This window comes from Salvelinus namaycush, chromosome 35 (assembly GCF_016432855.1).
Source record: "Salvelinus namaycush isolate Seneca chromosome 35, SaNama_1.0, whole genome shotgun sequence".
Classification (NCBI taxonomy): domain Eukaryota; kingdom Metazoa; phylum Chordata; class Actinopteri; order Salmoniformes; family Salmonidae; genus Salvelinus; species Salvelinus namaycush.
In genome coordinates, this window is record NC_052341.1 from 16,211,953 (window position 1) to 16,234,411 (window position 22,459).

The 22,459-nt window shown below is 42.6% G+C and overlaps 2 protein-coding genes across 2 annotated transcripts in view; both read right to left on the reverse strand.

Annotated features, from left to right (window-relative positions):
• Positions 1–15,188, reverse strand: part of wnk4a (WNK lysine deficient protein kinase 4a) — a 66,631-nt gene extending 51,443 nt beyond the window's left edge. Inside the window, exons 1-2 of the mRNA XM_038975064.1 lie at positions 15,099–15,188; positions 14,124–14,794 (exon numbers count right to left, since the gene is read on the reverse strand). Of these exons, the coding sequence (XP_038830992.1) occupies positions 14,124–14,771 (648 nt within the window). The 5' untranslated portion in view covers positions 14,772–14,794; positions 15,099–15,188. The remainder of the gene's footprint in view (positions 1–14,123; positions 14,795–15,098) is intronic.
• A 2,745-nt stretch (positions 15,189–17,933) lies between these two features.
• Positions 17,934–21,891, reverse strand: vps25 (vacuolar protein sorting 25 homolog). The gene is made up of 6 exons (XM_038974814.1): positions 21,790–21,891; positions 21,098–21,243; positions 20,333–20,386; positions 20,165–20,253; positions 19,041–19,116; positions 17,934–18,909 (listed from the first exon to the last, which is right to left on the reverse strand). Exons 1-6 carry the CDS (start codon positions 21,834–21,836, stop codon positions 18,797–18,799), a joined length of 525 nt encoding a protein of 174 aa, XP_038830742.1. The 5' UTR covers positions 21,837–21,891; the 3' UTR covers positions 17,934–18,796.
• Positions 21,892–22,459: the final 568 nt, after the last annotated feature.

The window sequence follows — 22,459 nt, forward strand, 5'->3', positions numbered from 1 at the left end:
TGTTCCCTTTATTTTTTTGAGCAGTGTATATTTATTTTTACTCAAACCACCCACTGGTCAGATTGGACCCCCTCTCACGAGTCCACGGGCCTTATGTTTGACACCCCTGGCCTAAAATACCTCTCAAAACAAATTAAGCACATCTGAATAACCACAAGTTTTTTTTTGCCCATCTGGAAAACATAAATTGATCAGCCCCTCCTTTTCTACGAAGTGCACACACACACACATGTACACGCACGCACACACGTCTTGTGCACCGTTTTCTCTGAACCATGTAAAGCTAACACAAACAAACAGAGCTCCTGACTCACGTCAACATGATGTGTTGACATCTATACTGCACCATTGTGGGGCCCCTCCACTTTCCCCAGTGAGTCAATGAACCATGAGGTAGGTGCAGATAAGATGGATCCAGTTATATTGTGGGCTCTGAGAGGATAGACAGTGTTGATGTTGTCAGCAGCTAAACTAATAGGAGACACTCCGATACCATGCCTCTGTTTTGACACTGAACTGAACATTTGACACTGAACATTAACCACTCCGTCAGAGATAATGGACACACACACACACACACACACGCACATGCAGGTGCATGCACACAAATGCAGGTGCATGCACACACACACACACACACACACACACACACACACACACACACACACACACACACACACACACACACACACACACACACACAACATGCACACACACACTAATGCACACACAGATGCACACACACATTCGCAGGCCAGTGGCTGGATTACAATAGCATGATATAGAACAGTAGTAGTTATATGAAAACGAATGATTAGAGTTTTGTCCTTTTAACCATGATGCAACTCATCATGATTTTTTGAGCATTTCTTATACCAATAGACCAGGGGTGTCAAACTCATTCCACGGAGGGCCTAGTGTCTGCAGGTTTTTGGTTTTTCCTTTCAATAAAGCCCTAGACAACCAGGTGTGGGGAGTTCCTAACTAATTAGTGATGTTAATTCATCAATCAAGTACAAGGGAGGAGCGAAAACCCGCAGACACTCGGCCCCCCGTGGAATGAGTTTGACACCTGTGCAATAGACTATTCGAAGAGGGAAGCAAGCTCTTTTTTACTGAATGTTAATTACAGCAGCCCAATTGAACTCACGGGTGGTTTGAAAGAAGAGCGAACACGTGACGGCATTACATGCTGACCAGATCGGACACGACGCGTGCACGAGCATCTCAAAATACATTTAGAAATCCATGTTATTCAATTATTGCAACCACACTGCTCGCGCACGCCAACGAGCGTCTGCGTTGTCAAGGGCTAAAATAGACGTCATTCCTATTTCTGACGCAGATCGCGCTGCAATTCCTGCCTCTCCCATCTCCTCATTGGTTTATAGAAGCAGGTACCCACGTGTCATCTCCTCATTGGTTATACCCACGTGGGTGATTGAAAGACAAACTGTTATGCCGGTTGTCGTGGTAATACTATGAAAGTGTAGATGCCAATCACCATATAAGTTCAAATATGAAAAAGCCTGGAAGGAGGAGAGATGACTAGAAACGATTCGGTTGGCCGTTTTATGTGTGGATTAATTGTCGGAGTAGAGGACCTTGTCCATTTCAGGTAAAATAACAACTCAATGTTTATATCCCAGGACAAATTAGCTAGCAACAGCAAGCTAGCTAAATATGACAAATTAGCTAGCAAGTGCAAGCTAACTAGGAACCCAAACCGGCTGCGCGCGTGCGCCATTGTGCGCTATCGTGCATACATTTATTTTGTTCCCCTACACCAAACGCGATCACGACACGCAGGTTAAAATATCAAAACAAACTCTGAACCAATGACATTAATTTGGGGACAGGTCGCAAAGCATTAAACATGTATGGCAATTTAGCTAGTTAGCTTGCACTTGCTAGCTAATTTGTCCTATTTAGCTAGCTTGCTGTTGCTAACTAATTTGTCCTGGGATATAAACATTGAGTTGTTATTCTACTCCGACAATTAATCCACACATAAAACGGCAAACCGAATCGTTGGCAACACTAGAGAGAGAAAGAGGAGGTAGGCAAATAACATTTGGGGAGATATTATGAAAGGTATATATGCATCAGCCTACTAATTATACAAATATGCCCTATTATATTATAAAATTAAAATTAAATTCGCTAGCCTATACTTGTAACTTTGTATGTTCTCTTATGCTTTATCATTGTTTGAACGATGTGTGTAATTCCAGTCCATAAAATACAGTATAATACAAGTTTCATGTATTTACGCAAGAGAGCATATAGCTAGCTACATCTATGGACTTTTATGTTTTTCTGTTGTGCGTAATGTGCAGGAGCCTATATCGTATTGGATAACTGCACAATAATTTTGGCTTTTTGGGGCTTGGGCTCATAAAATGTATTTAATATATGGCTCATCAGGTTCAGGTAGCATCTGGTTTGAATTTTCATGGTGATCAAAGCTCTAATCAAATCCAGACATATTTATATGCTTTATAATGCTTTTGAATGACATTTCTGGTTTTGGCGGGAAATACCTGGTTACCTGGGAGAAAAGTGATTTATTCTCAGGATGGAACATTTGTAAAGTACGGGAAGATATTCAACCCTAGCATGCACCAAAAAGCAGAGCTTAAATGTTAACACCAGAGCTTCTATATTTTACACCTTCCAGAGCCCACTTTCACTGCTCTGTTACTGGTTCCAGCATTACCGGAGCCTAGGTGATGTGATTCTTCCCTCTCACTCTCCTGCTTTTCTTCTGCTTCACTGTTACAAAAGACACACATATAGTACGCCTGAGCACATAGGCTACATGACGATAACTCTCTTGCATCTGATAGTAAATGCTTTCCATATGCTTGACAATGTTGATTCGATTAGGGGAAGAATAATAAAGATGAATGATTTCACCCTTTCTTTTTCTTCACCATTTTTTGCATTACACACATGGCTTGCTTATAGGAGCCGTGGTAACTTATCACGGCCGTCGTAGGGAGGAGACCAAGACGCAGCGTGATAAGCGTACATTCTTCTTTATTTAAAGAATGAACACTGAACAAAACAAACAAAATAACAAAACGAACCGTGAAGCTAATATGGCTAGTGCAGACAGGCAACTAAACATAGAATAAGAACCCACAAAACCAAAAGGGAAAATGGCAACCTAAATATGATCCCCAATCAGAGACAACGATAAACAGCTGCCTCTGATTGGGAACCAATTCAGGCCACCAGAGACATACATATGCCTAGACTTACCAACACCCCTAGACATACAAAAAACCCTAGACGATACAAAACAAGCATACCCACCCTCGTCACACCCTGACCTAACCAAAATAATAAAGAAAAGATAGATAACTAAGGTCAGGGCGTGACATAACTGTAGAGTACTGCCTCCAGTTCAGCACGTGTCAGTCAGCTCGATACACCCAAGCTATAGACTTGAAATAGTTTCTTTGTATTTTTATTGATTAAGGATCCCCATTAGCTGCTGCCAAGGCACAGTTACTGTATATACAGTTTAAAATATTACATGACATTACAGTTCATAACACTTACAATACATTTAGTGTGTTCCCTCAGACCGCTACTCCACTATCACATATTTACATTACAGTGTGTGTAGAGTGCGTATCTTATCATGTGTATGTGTGTCTGTGCCTGTGTGTCTCTTCACAGTCCCAGCTGTTCCATAAGGTGTATTTTTATCCGTTTTTTCAAATCTGATTCTACTGCTTGCATCAGTTACCTGATGTGGGATAGAGCTCCATGTAGCCATGGCTCTATGTAGTACTGTGCACCTCCCATAGTCTGTTCTGGACTAGATGATTGTGAAGAGACCTTTGGTGGCATGTCTTGTGGTCTATGCATGGGTGTCCAAGCTGTAGAAAGTTTATCAGTAGAAAGATAACAGCATGGTACCACCCCTCTCTGGGGCTGTGTGTGACAAACAGCTGGAGGAGTACAAAACAGAATTCCAAGAAATAGTGCACTATTACCACTGTGTATGAAAGGAAACATGAATTGCAGTCATATACTAACAAATCTACACAGTTGCCTTAAAAGTTGCTAACTACATTTTATGAAGAGGTACTTTTTCAGACAAAGGGCTCTTTATCGGCCACACCTTTAAATGCGCACAATGCCTTATTTCCTTGGTATGTGTTTGTTATTCAACACCGTCCTCCTGCATCTGCATTAATAGGCTCAACGCGAGTCAAGATTTCAAACCTAATTTGTTTTGAGTACTGTGTGCTGTATTTTGTCGAACACACCCAAGTCAAGCCCTGTATTCTGAACAAGTCTCTTTACACATGGCAAGGGAAGACAAGACAGTTAGATTCAGGCATTTGTTGTTTGTCCCCAAGCATCATTAATGAGTCTGTGATGAAGGATTCCTGAATAAGGTTTTAAAGGTGGAACAGAAGAGTTTCAGTGCTGCCGCTCTTATTAATGTGTTATGAAGGGCAGAGGAACTGGACAGTGGGAGCGTATTCTTAAACAATAGCAGGTCTTACAGTCTGTTGTGCAATCCTTTTACTGGGTCCCTATTAGTGCACCAGACTTGAATGGTTCCGTGATGTTAACTGAGTTTCGTGGATGGAGCTGTAGTCTAGACTCATAGCTTCTAAGGCTCCATAATAAACCAAAACCAGAAACATCATAGGCCTACTCATTGTAGGAATAAAGGTGCTCTGATTAAAATCCATCATTGCAAGCATAGCTTCGCCGCAGCTCTTTATTGAAATCAAAGGAACTGAAAACACAATTTTGTAGCGCTTTGTAGAGTTCAGGACCCCATCAACATTAGGAAGCAGCTGGAACCATGGCGACCAACAAAACTATGGAATAGGAGGTGAATGCAATGAAAACATTGTGGCCTGCTTAGTTAACACAGACTCTTTCGCCCATGCAAAATGTGAGCCAACCTCTTCCTCTAGCAGTGAAAGGGACCATGTTAGGTGTCATGTCTTTTTCATTGGCCCGGCTGGCTGGCACATGGTTTCTTGAATCCCTGGTTGACACAGTAGTACAGTTTATTCTGGTTTACCTGTGGGTGAGGGTTGCTAGGTGATAGCTCCCATGTGGTGCTTCTCCCCAAAGCCATATTATCCTACACAGTTCCATTATATAAAAGAGTTAATACCTACTTTACAGAAGTAACACAAACAGGTCATCAAAATTTCATTCCCACATATCAAATTTACTGTTTATGCTACAAAACTAATTTGATAGAGGTTTTAGACTGGATAACTACTACCATATCGCCTGTATGGTCTACTAGATCATTCACCTACTTCAGAACTATATCATTATTTATCTCAGTGTAATTTTCACCCTTCATTATAACAACCATTTAATATTATCTTCACATTGTACAAATGGAATGTGTGCTGTAGTTCTAATAGTTCTAATCTTATTGATGACATAAGCCAAATATATGAACCAGGACAAGAAAGGTATGAAACCATGGCATGGGAGAGGAGGGGGTGTGCATTTAGAACTGTATTATTAATAGGGCTTTAGACTACTTCAACTGATCGTTTCTTACTTCAATAGAGCTTTCCTGCTTTCTGTCAGCCGTTGCCACTAACTGTCATCTGACTGTTTTTTGGGGGTTTGTCAATGCCCCTGCTGAGTAGCCATTGGAGAAGGAAGATGGTGGGAGATACTGATAAAAACTAAAGCAGTAATAAGGGGCGGAGCAATTAAGGTAGCTTCCCCCCGAGGTTAGTCTAACGTAGTGGTAACCACACCAACAACGGCCACCTTTAAAGCTCATTGGAGGTGATTAGAACAGATATAGCCCTTGGTTCACTCCAGACCTGACTGCCCTTGACCAGCACAAAAACATCCTGTGGTGGACTGCAATAGCATCGAATAGTCCCCGCGATATGCAACTGTTCAGGGAAGTCAGGAACCAATACACACAGTCAGTCAGGAAAGCAAAGGCTAGCTTTTTCAAACAGAAATTTGCATCCTGTAGCTCTAACTCCAAAAAGTTTTGGGACACTATAAAGTCCATGGAGAACAAGAGCACCTCCTACCAGCTGCCCACTGCACTGAGGCTAGGCGACACGGTCACCAACGATAAATCAATGATAATCGAAAATTTCAATAGCATTTCTCTACGGCTGGCCATGCTTTCCTCCTGGCTACTCCAACCCCGACCAACAGCTCCGCACCCCTCGCAGCTACTTGCCCGAGCCTCCTCCGCTTCTCCTTCACCCAAATCCAGATCGCAGATGTTCTGAAAGAGCTGCAAAACCTGGACCCGTACAAATCAGCTGGGCTAGACAATCTGGACCCTCCTCTCTTTCTAAAATTATCCGCCGCCATTGTTGCAACCCCTATTACCAGTCTGTTCAACCTCTCTTTCATTTCGTTCGAGATCCCTAAAGATTGGAAAGCTGCCGCGGTCATCCCCCTCTACAAAGGGGGTGACACTCTAGACCCAAACTGTTACAGACCTATATCCATCCTGCCCTGCCTTTCTAAAGTCTTTGAAAGCAAAGTTAATAAACAGATCACTGACCATTTCGAATCCCACCGTACCTTCTCCGCTGTGCAATCCGGTTTCCGAGCTGGTCACGGGTGCACCTCAGCCACGCTCAAGGTACTAAACAATATCATAACCGCCATCGATAAAAGACAGTACTGTGCAGCCGTCTTCAGCGACCTGGTCAAGGCTTTCGACACTGTCAATCACCATATTCTTATTGGCAGACTCAATAGCCTTGGTTTCTCAAATGACTGCCTTGCCTGGTTCACCAACTACTTCGTAGATAGAGTTCAGTGTGTAAAATCGGAGGGCCTGTTGTCCGGACCTCTGGCAGTCTCCATAGGGTTCAATTCTCGTGCCGACTGTTTTCTCTGTGTATATCAACGATGTCGCTCTTGCTGCGGGTGATTCCCTGATCCACCTCTACGCAGACAACACCATTCTGTATACTTCTGGCCCTTCTTTGGACACTGTGTTAACTAACCTCCAAACGAGCTTCAAACGAGCTTCAATGCCATACAAACAAGCTTCAATGCCATACAACACTCCTTCCGTGGCCTCCAACTGCTCTTAAACGCTAGCAAAACCAAATGCATGCATTTCAACCGTTCGCTGCCCGCACCCGCCCGCCCGACTAGCATCACTACTCTGGACGGTTCTGACCTAGAATACGTGGACAACTACAAACACCTAGGTGTCTGGCTAGACTGTAAACTCTCCTTCCAGACTCATATCAAACATCTCCAATCCAAAATCAAATCTAGAATCGGCTTTCTATTTCGCAACAAAGCCTCCTTCACTCACGCCGCCAAACTTACCCTAGTAAAACTGACTAGCCTACCGATCCTCGACTTCGGCGATGTCATCTACAAAATAGCTTCCAATACTCTACTCAGCAAATTGGATGCAGTCTATCACAGTGCCGTCCGTTTTGTTACCAAATCACCTTATACCACCCACCACTGCGACCTGTATGCTCTAGTCGGCTGGCCCTCGCTACATATTCGTCGCCAGACCCACTGGCTCCAGGTCATCTACAAGAGTATGCTAGGTAAAGCTCCGCCTTATCTCAGCTCACTGGTCACGATAACAACACCCACCCGTAGCACGCGCTCCAGCAGGTATATCTCACTGGTCATCCCCAAAGCCAACACCTCCTTCGGCCGCCTTTCCTTCCAGTTCTCTGCTGCCAGTGACTGGAACGAATTGCAAAAATCGCTGAAGCTGGAGACTTACATTTCCCTCACTAACTTTACACATCAGATATCTGAGCAGCTAACCGATCGCTGCAGCTGTACATAGTCCATCTGTAAATAGCCCACCCAATCTACCTACCTCATTCCCATATTGTTTTTATTTACTTTGCTGCTCTTTTGCACACCAATATCACTACTTACACACCACCATCTGCTCATCTTCATCTGCTCATCTATCACTCCAGTGTTAATCTGCTAAATTGTAATTACTTTGCTACTACGGCCTATTTATTGCCATACCTCCTCATGCCATTTGCACACACTGTATTTCTTTTCTTTCTATTGTGTTATTGACTGTACGCTTGTTTATTCCATGTAACTCTGTGTTGTTGTTTCTGTCGCACTGCTTTGCTTGATCTTGGCCAGGTCGCAGTTGTAAATGAGAACTTGTTCTCAACTAGCTCACCTGGTTAAATAAAGGTGAAATTTAAAAATTTTTTAAAAAAAGGGGCCTTAACCGCTCTAAAGCCTCCCTCCTGTATAAAGAGAGAGAGAGGAGAAACCAAACCGAACCACTGAACATGGCAGCTAGCCAGAGGAAGGCAGGTAATATACTGGCCTCTAAACAAAAATAAACTAAATTCTATTATGAGTAGGTGAAGAGAGGGGAATAAGAATCAGGTTAAAAAAACCTTGTCTACAGTACATCCAAAATGGCACCCTTATCCCTTTATAGTGCACTACATAGGGAATAGGGTGCCATTTTGGATGCACACCTTGGCTCCTGGACCTTTGCCTCCTGGGGGAGATCAGACTGGCTATTGTTAACTATGCCTTGGGCTCTGTAGCTCTGTAGCCACCACTCTCCTCCTCAGTGGCAGATCTATTTTTATGGGATGTGTTTCATACGTAAACAACACCTGGCCGATAGGCATGCATTTCTATACAAACAAAGTTTTTAAAAAACTTGATTTACCACAATACTTGGGAGTGGTAGCAAAATGACTCAGTAGCCCCTCTCTGTCTCTCGATTTAAAACAAAGGAACATTCAGCTGAGATAAAGGGGGGCCACAACTTTTCCCTATAAGAAGTCTTCCCTGACCCACTTCCGCTCAACATAAGGCAGTACGCTAAGAGTTCATAAAGAACTTAAGAATACACCTTTAAATCCTTGACTCATCTTGGCACCACACTGGAAGCTTTAGCTAGCTGCTTCCAAAGCGGAGCATATCTCTGTCATTGGCTCTGACTGCTGCTACTCAAGCTGTTGGGAAGCTGCATGCGTGTTGTATTAAACTGACAGACAGCCGCTTCTGCAAGTCATCATAATAGGGTTTTAAAACAGACTAGGAGGGAGGGGATGGTGGGAACTGGGAAGGGAAATCGCTGCTGGAGGAACTGCTCACAAAGCTACCCTTTCAAGAAGTGTGTGTGTGGAGGGGTTCAGACAGATACCATAAAAGGACCCTCAATACAAATGATTCTTACATAACAGTGAGTGAATAATCTAATAGCAGTCAGTCAGTAGGGGTCTCTTGTGGGATTGAGGATGTGTGGTTGAGAGAGGGAAGAATTCGTCATCTGTGACTTTCGGTAGTTAGTCTGCCTCAGTTCCTGGTTCACACGTGAGCGGGGCAGAGCGAGAGAGAGGCAGGGAGCTGGTGTGCTGGTGTCACTGGTTGTTAATGAAAACACAGTTTAGAGGGAATCATGGCAGACAGACAGACAGACAGGCAGGCAGGCAGGCAGGCAGGCAGGCAGGCAGGCAGGCAGGCAGGCAGGCAGGCAGGCAGGCAGGCAGGCAGGCAGGCAGGCAGGCAGGCAGACAGACAGACAGACAGACAGACAGACAGACAGACAGACAGACAGACAGACAGACAGACAGACAGACAGACAGACAGACAGACAGACAGACAGACAGACTGGCAGACTGGCAGACTGGCAGACAGACTGGCTCAGTTGGAGCAGCAGACCGTTGTCAGGTTGATATGCAAGAACGGCCCTGACCCACAGGAGCCAGCTCAAAGTCACAGAGATTATGGATTACAACCAATTTTTCAGAATGCTCTGGACTGAAGCTTTCATCACAGTGTGACCCATGAGTTGTTGGGGGATTGTGTACTGAGATTGTATGCCTATGAAGTATGAATTAGACCTATTCTTAAGTGAAGAGAGAACGTATAGGCCTAGGACTCTGAGGTGTCTATGTCCCACCTGGTCCACTGTCACCAAGACAGGAGCAGCTGGTGTCAGCAATGATCAAGCTATTTATCCCTAACCATTTAAGCAATTCACCATGAGAAAAAAGGTCTGATGACATCATGATCACTTTTGTTTCATGCACAGCAAATTCTCCAGTGTTAAATCAACAGTGAGAGTTTTAAATTAACAATGAAAGTGTGGACCCATATAGACACTGGAAAGTGTTAAATTAACACACTGCTTGGTGTAAAGCTTTATTTCCTAGAGTGCCTTGCCTTTTGAGTGAATTGTAGAGTTACCACCCATGACCGTATTTCTTAGTGACAGACACATGATTGTTGCATATACAGTAGCTGCCATGGCGCCCTAGTAGCAGCCTAAGCATAGAGCGCCAGTAAATCTGTACATATACTGAGTGTACAAAGCATTAGGAACACCTTCCTAATATTGAGTTGCACCCACTTTTGCTTTCAGAACAACCTCAATTCTTTGGGGCATGGACTCTACAAGGTGTCGAAAGCATTCCACAGGGATGCTGGCCCATGTTGACTCCAATGCTTCCCACAGTTGTGTCAAGTTGGCTGGATGTCCTTTGGGTGGTGGACCTCTCTTTATAGACACGGAAACTGTTGAGTGTGAAAAAGCCGCGTTGCAGTTCTTGACACACTCAAACTGGTGTGCCTGGCACCTACTACCATACCCCGTTCAAAGGCACTTAAATATTTTGTCTTGCCCATTCACCCTCTGAATGGCACACATACACAATCCATGTCTAAATTGTCTCAAGGCTTAAAAATACTGATTGAACCAGTCTCTTCCCCTTCATCTACACTGACTGAAGTGGATTTAACAGGTGACATCAATAAGGGATAATAGTTTTCACCTGGTCAGTCTGTCATGGAAAGAGCAGAAGGTTTTTGGCTTGCTAGCTAGCTAGCTGGCTAATGTTTTGTTTGAAAAATGCTTTTGGACACTTTTTTGTTTCACCTACCAATTCCTGATCTTTTGAGAACATAATTTGAGGAGTCGATTGAAGCGTGAGAGGAATGGAAAATAAAGGAATACAGCAGTGCTGAGGCAAAGGGCTCATAGTGACGACGACTGGCTTCTATTCTGAACTTTGTGTGGTGAGCTTTCTGGCGCCCAAAGCTGCTGAGGCGTCACCCAAGTTGGTGCTACACAGAGAGGAAGAGGAGAAGTCCAGTGGCTATAAGAGTCCGGCTGGTGCCCTGACTTTCCCTCTACAAGATCATCAGCAGACGCCATCACCATCATCTACTATCCTCTGACCAGCTCCCTACACTCAAGCCATAAACTGACCCTCACCATCTTCGGAGAAAGCAGCTTTGATGATATATTGATTGTTTTGTTTTTAAGTGCTTGAAGATTCTATGAAAAGTGCTGTAGAAATGTAATAAATTATTATTATTATTATTTTCAGTCCTACGGGCTTCACCAAGTGAGATCCTGAGCGAATATGTTATCATTAAAATGTAATTATTTAACCCGATACAATACATATTTCATAAGGCCTTATTTTGAGGGCCTACAGCAAAGGGAAAATGTGAGAGTGCGTAGATCCGCGAAGGAATTATATATAAAACGAGAAAAATATTCATGCTGTTTGTATGTGGCTGCTATGAAAGTGAACTGTGTTTGTGTGTGATCACGGGTGTATTCATTCCGCCTAAATAAATGGAAGCAAACAGAATGAAACAGGAATAAACATACCTGAATTTGTCCAATAGAAACTCTCGATGCAGGCAAGAGTGTGCATGGGGGTATTTAATGTGTCACTGTCTGTCACCTTGATTACTCCAATTTTTCTCTCGACCTGTGCACCTGCGTTGTAGACTTTCATTCATAGGCTAGGATGTAGCAACCTCATGATGGGTATAGGGAACATTTCAATAGGAATTAAATCAAACCAAATTACACGTCACTTTGCAAGCCAGCATAATGTGACAGGTTGCGTGAATAACCCAACATGTTGGGTTGTTCGGATTACCCAAGCATGGGTTAATTTAACCATCAATTGTTATTTTTATTCACTTTCATTCTGGGTTGACCATGCAGCTCGTTCTTTTTTAAAGTAATCCATAGATTATTTTCAGGAGGTGTGGCTTATAAGAGGTGTGGCTTTTAGATAGTTATTTTTGGACACCCGTGAGAGTAAATGTCATTCCAGTTGATCGTGTTAAGTTTGTACACGCAATGTTACATTTTCCTTGAATATTATTGCACATTATATAGTCTAATACAAAATATATTTTAAAAAGATTTACATACTGAAACAAAGGGGTTACTATTCCATTGGGGATATCACATTGGGATTTGTATAGGCTTTTAAGGAACTCATACACTTCTGAAAGCTCCATTAAAGCTACAAAAGAGTCAGCGTTCAACCGTAACATGTGATAACAATTCAACAGAACAGGTGCTCCGGAATGACATTTACTCTCATGTGTGGCCAAACATTACTTACTGAAAGCCACGCCCCTACTAAGCCAAGCTTCAATTCTTCCTTGTTCTCCCCAATTTCGTGATACTACGATCTTGTCTTATCGCTGCAACTCCCCAACGGGCTCGGGAGAGGCGAAGGTTGAGTCATGCGTCCTCCAAAACATGACCCACCAAACCGCACTTCTTAACACCCGCTCGCTTAACCAATGTCTCAGAGGAAACATGTTCAACTGATGACCGAAGTCAGCCTGCAGGTGCCCGACCCACCACAAGGAGTCACTAGAGCACAATGAGCCAAGTAAATACCCCCTAGTCAAACCCTCCCCTAACGACGCTGGGCCAATTGTGCGCCGCCCTATAGGATTCCCGGTCACAGACGGTTGTGACACAGCCAGGGATCAAACCGCAGGCTGTAGTGACACAGGGGCACTGGGATGCTGTGCCTTAAACCACTGCGCCACTCAGGAGGCCCAAGCTTCCAGTTTTCTGATCACCTGGGTCATATCTTAATAACCCAGCATCAACAAACATCAACATGCTCTTTTTAAAAAACAACCCAACTAAGTGATCCAATCCCTGCAACCCAGCAGTTGGGTCATACTAACCCTAACCCAGTATTTTTTTGAGCGTAAGCCCTGCCCTCAAAATAAGCCCTTATGAAATACATATTATATTGTGTTAAATTTGAATGATAACATATTCACTCTGCATCTCACTTGAAGTCCATAGGACTTAAAATGAATGTACGCAACCATAGCCGCGAGAAGGCCCAGTGCACTACTTTTGTGAAAAATGTGTGCACTGGCTACGTATGTATGCAACAAGCATGTCTCTGTCACTAACAAATTAATGAATGAAAGGCAAGGCATTCTGGGAAATATGCAAATAAATCTTTACACTAAGCAATGTGTTAATTCAATACTGTTCAGTGCCAAAGTAAATTTCCTGCAATTGTACACATTTTGCCATGGGGCAGAGTGAATCTTTTCCAATTTTATATCAAATTTCCTGCAAATCTAATGATTTTGCGATGGGGCATAGAAAAAAAAAATTACAGCTAATTTCCTGCAATTCTACACATTTTGCCATGACTTATGCCATGTTAATGATATCTGAGTGAGAGTGACTAACAAAATCAATGGGGACTCCATGGAGGTCAGGGCTCCTGGGCACGTGCCCTGCGTTACCGGTCGGTAATCGGCCATGTTTACTACAAATTTAGATAGCTGGCTAGACTAATTTATCAAACAAAAAATTGATAACTGACATGGCCAATTGAGTGACTGTCAGTGACTAACATAACAAGATAAACATTGCTGAGGAAAACCACATTTCGAACTTGCACCTTGTGTATTCTACTTTTCGAATTCTCAACAGTAAGTTTCAAAAAAAAAAATTGGGGTGGGGGGGCTCCCTAGCTGCCTGGGGCCCTAAGTGACTGTTTATGTCCTCCTGAGTGGCGCAGTGGTCTAAGGCACTGCTTCTCAGTGCTAGAGGTGTCACTACAGACCCTGGTTTGATTCCAGGCTGTATCACAACCAGCTGTGATTGGGAGTCCCATAGGGCAGGGCACAATTGGCCAAGCGTTGTTCGAGTTTGGCTGGGGTAGGCCATCATTGTAAATAAGAATTTGTTCTTAACTGACTTGCCCAGTAAAATGAAAAATATGCCTGGAGCTTGCCATGCTTTCAGTGTTGATTTAACACTGGGGAATTTGCTGTGTGACAATAAAGTGTCTGTCACTCACCTGCAACTCGCACCATGCCACTTCCACAGTAGTCTCTGTGTCCAGTCCTTTATAGACGGTCTTGAACGATCCCCTCCCAATCTCAATGTTGAATTTCAGGTATCTTCCATCAGGTGAGGTGGCCACAGCTTTGGTCTCAATGTCCTCCCTCTCCTCCTGTTCACATTTGCTTTCATACGGACTGCGTGACAACACTTTGTGTGCTTTATTTTGAACAAGCTCATTTTCTGAGTCCGAGCTGGCATCTTGTGTGTTGGGGCTCCGGAGCGAGCTCCAGTTGTTGTCCAGCGGGGTGACGGGGTCCGAGACTTGGGTACAGGGGGGCGTGCTGCCGGTAATGCTCGCGCCCGGGCTGGAGACGGATGGAGACGCCGGTGGAGTATCCGTTTTGTCGTCTTCTTCTACTCTGGCCTCGGTTAACGTTAAAATATTATCCGCTGACCAGGACAGAGCCTTTGATAGCGCCCCGCCATATAGTTGTGGGTCAATGTCCATGTTAATTTTGTGAAGCCCATAAGAGTTTCTCCTGGTCCCCAAATTGTAGGTCAGTGGCATCGACGGGACTCGACCAGATAAGCAGTCATCGTTTAGGTCGACAGAGAGGCTTGGGAAGCCGCGTCCAGCTATTTCAACCTCCGCTTGTGACATTGTAGCGGTTCTTATTCCAATTTCTGAGGATAGAAAATATATATTTTTAAACCCGAAATAATAAAATTAAACCGGGCCGCTACTTTACTAAGACAGCATGCTATTTTACACGTCTTTCAGCAATTGATGCTATTTTACATTGTAGCTTAGTTTAAACGTTCTAGACATTAGCCTACTTGTGGAAAATAATGGTAAAATGTACTTGTGGCACGTAGCCTATTAGAGTACCCGAGCTGTAAAAAAGTACTTGTGGCACATAGTTTACAAGACTATTTTTAAATATTTAGGTTACTATCAAAAAAACTATTCTCAATTGAAATAGCCTACCTCAAAATGTGTTCAAATTCGGAAAATTCACATAATACTTCTCAGATAACCCGGGAAAACCGGACCGTCCATCGTCGTTGTACGTGTGAGTTGTCAACCGTATCTCTAGTAAAGGCAAAGCCGCTGTCTGTATCAAGAGGGTTGTTCGGATCGTGCGCTCACAGACCCGTGTGCGCTTTCAACGACGCCCCCATAGACAGTCTTCTGTAGCCTACCTGGACAAGATCCTCTTCTTAAATAACTGACTTCATGAGATATAAATCCATTCGTGTGTATATAGCTTATTTTCTTTGGAATAGTTGGTAACACTATTTTCTTGTTCTGAATTAAGAGAATTAAGAGAGTGGACAATAAGCACGTCAATTACAAGACTGGTATCAATTCAATTTCATTTCAATTTAAGGGCTTTAAGCTGAACAAGACATTTGACAAGTAAACAGTTTGAATTGAATTCCTAACAGAAATTCCTAACAGACCCCAAACCTTAGCTCTTCTAGCTGCTACTTTTAATTAGCTCCCTACAGGAAACATGACTTGGATTATCTGGATTCGAGCTATGCCCTCACAGGCTCCCACAGTCCACCACATAGGCACAGACAGTGTGTTCTGGGCAAATTACAAGATGTGTTATTCTGTTAAGGTTGTTGTTGTTACAAACTGGATCAAACTGATAGCGCATATGACCAATTATGTATTCATAAACTTTGTTTGAACTCTATTTTCAAGAAGGAATGCATGAATGTGAGAGGGCACAACATGCTTCTGGCAACTCATTCTTCCCTCGTGCAGTTGTCCTTATTCAGTGAAAGAAAGTCAGAGTTATGGGATGTGTCCCAAACAGCAGTCTATTCCCTATAGTGCACTAATTTTGATCAGAGCACCACTATATAGAGAATACAGGGCCATTATGGATGCAGACAAAACATTGTGTGCCATGATGAGAGTGGGAGAGACAGAAAAGGGGGAAAGAGAATAAGGGAGAGCCTGTAGAGGGAGCTTGACTCTAGTCGGCTGAAACAAGACACTTGTTATCACTAAGGCCACAGTTAGCCACACCTGTCACACGGACATGCACTACAGGGAGTTATCAGCAAACACACACAACAAGACTCCCTCAGCTCAGCTGAACCAAGGACCAAGCCTATGGAGACATACCACGTTTCATTTTATTTAGCCTTTATTTAACTAGGCAAGTCCGTTAAGAACAAATTCTTATTTACAATGTCGGCCTACCCCGGCCAAACCCTAACCCGGACGACGCTGGGCAATTGTGTGCCACCCTAAAAATGGTTAAGTGTGTGTGTGAACTGTCAGCTAAGCTTCCTGCCATCCAGGACCTCTATACAAGGCGGTGTCAAAGGAAGGCCCTGAAAATTGTCAAAGACTCCAGCCAACCTAGTCATAGACTGTTCTCTCTGCTACTGCACGGCAAGCGGTACCGAAGCGCCAAGTCTTGGTCCAAGAGGCTTCTAAATAGCTTCTACCCCAAAACATGAGACTCCTGAACATCTAAACAAATGGCTACCCAGACTATTTGCATTGCCCCCCCCACCCCACCTTTACGCTGCTGCTACTCTCTGTTATTATCTATGCACAGTCACTTTAATAACTCTACCTACATGTACATATTACCTCGACTAACCGGTGCCCCTGCACATTGACTCTGTACCGGTATTTTTTGTATATAGCCTCTCTATTGTTATTTTACTGCTGCTCTTTAATTTTTGGTTACTTTCATTTATTTATTTTTTGCTATTTTTCTTAAAACTGCATTGTTGGTTAAGGGCTTGTAAGTAAGCATTTCACTACAACTATTGTATTCGGCACATGTGACAAATAACATTTGATTTGAATTTGTGAGGTTCTCCAACCCAGCTGGTGACTGTAATAAGTAGCTCACCAGAGTAACAGCCCAGTCAGCGTGTCTGTCTAGTGATTCCTGGGAAATTAGTAGCAATACGGTTGTGTAGGCTATATCTTGCTTGCAATAGCTTGGTTACCTAGAGTCTCTGGGCTTGTTCTGATCTACAAATCACTGAGCATCATAAATAACCACTCATTATTATTTGTAGATCAGTCAGTCAGTCTCAAACACAACCTTTAGTATTGTTTTAACAAAATATTAGAAGCTGCAATGTTCTTTCCTATATAAGACTGGTGCACGGCAAGCAGTACCGGTGCGCCAAGTCTAGGACCAAAAGGCTCCTCAACAGCTTCTACCCCCAAACCACAAGACTGCTGAACAATTAATAAATTCACCACCGGACAATTCCCTCCCCCCCACCCCTTTTGTAAACTGCGGCTACTCGCTGTTTATTATCTATGCATGGTCACTTTACCCCCGCCTACATGTACAAATTAGCTCAACTAACCTGTACCCCCGCACACTGACTCAGTACCGGTGCCCCCTGTATGTAGCCTCATTATTGTTATTCTTTTTGTGTTACTTTTTATTATTACTTTTTATTTTAGTCTACTTGGTATACTTTTTATTTTAGTCTATTTTGTAAATATTTTCTTAACTTTTCTTGAACTGCACTGTTGGTTAAGGGCTTGTAAGTATGCATTTCATGGTAAAGTCTACACTTGTTCTATTCGGCGCATGTGACAAATAAAGTTGATTTGATCATTCATAAAGGTGTAGTAAACGTGTAACTGTATTTATCTTTTGACACTAGGGGGCACTATAATACAACTAATGAATCCAAACTCCCCTGAGCTGAGATACTGTTACATGTTACCACTATTGACATTCATTTAATATACAAAATTGATTGCCACTTGTAATAACTCAAATTAGACCTTGACATGTACAGAATTGTCCTCAATCACAACTGCAAGTAGGACAACATCTCTCTCCTATTTATTTTCTTACAGTATTCCATTGGTTAAAAAAAAAGGAGGATGAATAGAATAGAGACAGTGTACAGGAGTGTCATAGGTTATGTACTAAGGGTTTACAGCAGTCAGTCTGTACATGAGACATCCAGCATCATTTTTACAGCTGAACTAAATCAGGATTCTATTATTCCCATGTGTGTCCTCTTCCGGGGGGTTTTAAAACTCCCCAAATGTCTCCAGGGTGTATTGACTGGGATTTCTTGAGGATCTTTGGAGGTAAAGAAGAACAGCAATACAGCAGAAGTCCATACCACCATCACACCTAATCGCTGCAAGTAGATTTGTTAATAACCAGGAGGTTAAGAATAAAAACAAGCTATAAATACAAAACAGAAGAAAATAGTAAGGGAAAGATACAGATTGTGGGGAAAGTCCCACATCAAACATCCCAGGTGACTACCATAGAAGTCGAAATAAAGTCACCTCCTAAACTGTTCCTGCAGATGGAATTTACTAGCGAGATTGGTTCCCTTCCAGTAAGAAAATGCTTTAAACTTAGGTGAACCAAATAAGGCAACTTCCTAAACCAAATAATGACTATTATTATCATCATCAACCACGTAGATTGGGTGCTGAGGTGCAAATAATAGCCTTTTAAACAGCGCAACCCTCATTAACCTGGTCCCAGATTTGGTTGCACTGTCTTGCACCTCCTTTGTCACGCCAATGACCACAGGGAGTTGGCAGGACAGCACAAACAGATCTGGGTCCAGGCAAGCAGTACTCTCACAGCCAATAAGGATAAAGGTTCCCAGTCTGAGTTGAGCACTTGATCAATCCCACAATGCAATGTCTCTTCAGAAGAACTTGACCCCCTTCCCGTCGTCCATGGAGATGACCTCTGCCTTGCCGTCCATCTGCAGGGCCTGCAGCGAACGAATCAGCATCCAGTCTTCCAGCCCATGGAATTCTGGGGAAAATGGGTTACATCTAATTACATTTGCTGTACAGCTCAACAGAAGGCATAAAATAGTGCAGATGTCTTTAGGTACTGATGAATAGAAGGAAATATGTCAGAAATGCACATATCTGTTCCTGTACCTTCGCTTTCTGTGTCGTCACCGTTGGCGAGCTCGTAGAGTGTAAACACTGTATTGACCATGCCGTTTTTAGAGACCTGAAATGATTGGGAACATGAGCTCCTTTCATCAAGAAGTATCAACAGAGTACAGATGACACAAGGATTTAGACTATTACTTGCTGGAAAACTACATCATATCTTCAATAATGATGCTACATTGCATGATTCTTCGAACAATGTAAAAGGAGCTATAGGCTACTGGGGGATTTGAGTGGTGTAAAGTACTTAAGTAAAAATACTTTAAAGTACTATTTTAAGAGGGCACACACGTTAATTGAAATGCACTCCAGGTGACTGCCTCATGAAGCTGGTTGAGAGAATGCAAAGAGTGTGCAAAGCTGTCATCAAGGCAAAAGGTGGCTACTTTGAAGAATCTCGAATATAAAATATATTTTGATTTGTTAACCACTGTTTTGGTTACTACATGATTCCATATGTGTTATTTTATAGTTTTGATGTCTAGACTATTATTCTAAAATTCCAAAAAGTATCCACAAAGTTCGTAGAAACATGTCAAACGTTTTTTAAGTAATTTTTTGGTGTATCTGTACTTTACTTTACTATTTATATTTTTGCCTACTTTTACTTCACTACATTCCTAAAGAAAATAATGTACTTTTTACTCCATACATTTTTCCGGACACCCAAAAGTACTCGTTACATTTTGACAGGAAAATGGTCCAATTCACTTATCAAGAGAACATGCCTGGACATCCCTACTGCCTCTGATCTGGCGGACTCACTAAACACAAATGCTTTGTTTGTAAATGATGTCTGAGTGTTGGTGTGCCCCTGGCTATCTGTAAAATATATATATATATTTAAAAATATATATTTGTGCCATCTGTTTTGCTTACTACTTTTACTTTTGATACTTAAGTATATTTTAACAATTCCATTTACTTTTGATACTTAAGTATATTTAAAACCAGATACTTTTAATCAAGTAGTATTTTACTGGGTGACTTTCACTTTTTCTATTAAGGTATCTTTACTTTTACTCAAGAATGACAATTGAGTACTTTTTCACCATTGCCTATATAGTGCATTACTTTAGACCAGGGCCCATAGCAGACCTACTCACCCACTGGTAAATCAGTTTCCCCCATTCCTCTGGCCTCCTCCACATGACTAGACACCGTGTCTTGTTCTTGTCTAACCATTCCAGGTTCCCTGCAAACAATATCCAGTTCAAATATTTTTGTCAGAATAATTATCAATATCCATCCTTCAATAAAAGCTACCCTGTTACCTTTTTTCCTCAATTCCTCAAAAACAATTAGTATGGCCTCCATTGATAGTTTTCCTGAAAGATCAGTTAAGGTTTCAGAGGAGAAACATTCAGTGGGTGTAATTTCAGAGAACATCCTTATTATATTTCCCTAGCCTCAAAGTCTTATTTATTTATCCCGTATTTTACCAGGTAAGTTGACTGAGAACACATTCTCATTTACAGCAACGACCTGGGGAATAGTTACAGGGGAGAGAGATGAATGTGCCAATTGGAAGCTGGGGTTTGATTAGGTGGCCATGAGGGCCAGATTGAGAATTTAGCCAGGACACCAGGGTTAACACCCCTACTCTTACGATAAGTGCCATGGGATCTTTAGTGACCACAAAGAGTCAGGACACCCGTTTAACATCCCATCCGAAAGACGGAACCCTACACAGGGCAATGTCCCCAATCACTGACCTGGTATATTTTATTAAGGGCAATGTCCCCAATCACTGCCCTGGGAAATTGGGATATTTTGTTTAGACCAGAGGAAAGAGTGCCTCCTACTAGCCCTCCAACACCACATCCAGCAGCATCTGGTCTCTCATCCTGGGACCAACCAGGACCAACTCTGCTTAGCTTCAGAGGCAAGCCAGCAGTGTGATGCAGGGTGGTGTGCAGCTGTGCAACAACAAATGACAGGACAGTAGAGCAAGAAATGGCCTCCTGTGATTTATTTGGTTTGAACTATGACATGCGTGTCAGTAAGTGAAACTCAGAACATGGTAGATAAAAGGATACTATCAATATTCTTGTGGTTGAACACAGGGCTCTCTTGGGCTTCCATGATGTCCAGAGTGTAGAGCTTGTGATGGCGGCAGTAGGACAGTGCGAGGGAGCACCAAGCTGCAAGCTGTTTCTGTCTGGTGTCAACATTGGGCTGTAACCTGTCAACCACCAAAAGCAACCATTACTGACATCGCACCAACTTATATTGATTGACATGTAAGTCAAGCGCTAGAAGTAGGTAGCTAGCTAATCACTCACTAACGGTTATCCAAGTTTAATTTTGTTTGAAAGAGATGTGAATAATACTCATAAACATTAGCTGCGAACACAACCACATCATACAGTATTTGTGCAAGTTAGCAAATTGAATGTACATTCAAGATAATTTACAGTAGCTAGCCACGGATTGCAATACATCATAACGTTAGCTAACTAGCTTGAATGATAAACTAAGTAGCTACAACGTCAATACGAATGACTATCTATCTAGCTAGCTAGCTACATGTTGAGAAAATCATTGCCATTGCTATCATGCATATGTTCGCCATGTGGCTAACGTTAGCTGATCCACATCACTAGCCAGCTAGCATCATTTTTTTTTTAAATAGGTCAACAATTAACTAACTTAATGCAATGGCATCCACACAATACAACATTTGTTATACGTGGGTATCACCATTTAGTTGTGAAAATTGTTAACTTACGTAAAAAACGGAGGAAAATTATATTGCCAGGGCCACTCAAAACTCATTGCAAAATGATGTAAACACAAGCTGAAACCCGGAAGTGCAACCTCTAAATCGTTCCCTACTAGAAAATCATATCACACCATAGAGATAGATAGAGGACTCATCATTGTATCTGTGCCATTATAGTTTCTAACCGCAGAGGCACAACATCGCGAGACTTCCCGGGAACGCTTGCAAAGCAGACCAGGGTGGGGTTTGGGGATAGAGAAGTCAATGAGAGAAGTGAAACATTCTTCCTTAGTTGTTCATTTTCTCGAAATCTAAAGGCACAGCCTAGATTCGAGCCAATGTCTTAAGTAGTTCGGCTCTAACCTCGTGAAAGTGACAAACTGACATGTTTACATTTCCGTCAAAAATAACTTTATATGGGAGTGCCTTTGATTTGACGGCCTGCACATGCGCAGTTCAGCGCGAGACGACCAAACACGCATGACATCGCCTATAAGTGTGATGGGGGATTTCCAATTGAGAAGCAATTTTAGGCTATCTTCATAGCCTCAATGACGCTGTCACAGACGCTATCTCCATTTTGAAATTGTACATTTTCTTCCCGATTGGCTGATCCCTTCTGATGACTCGGTTGGACGTGAACTCCAACAGGGTCACCAGGATCAGGCAATGAAGT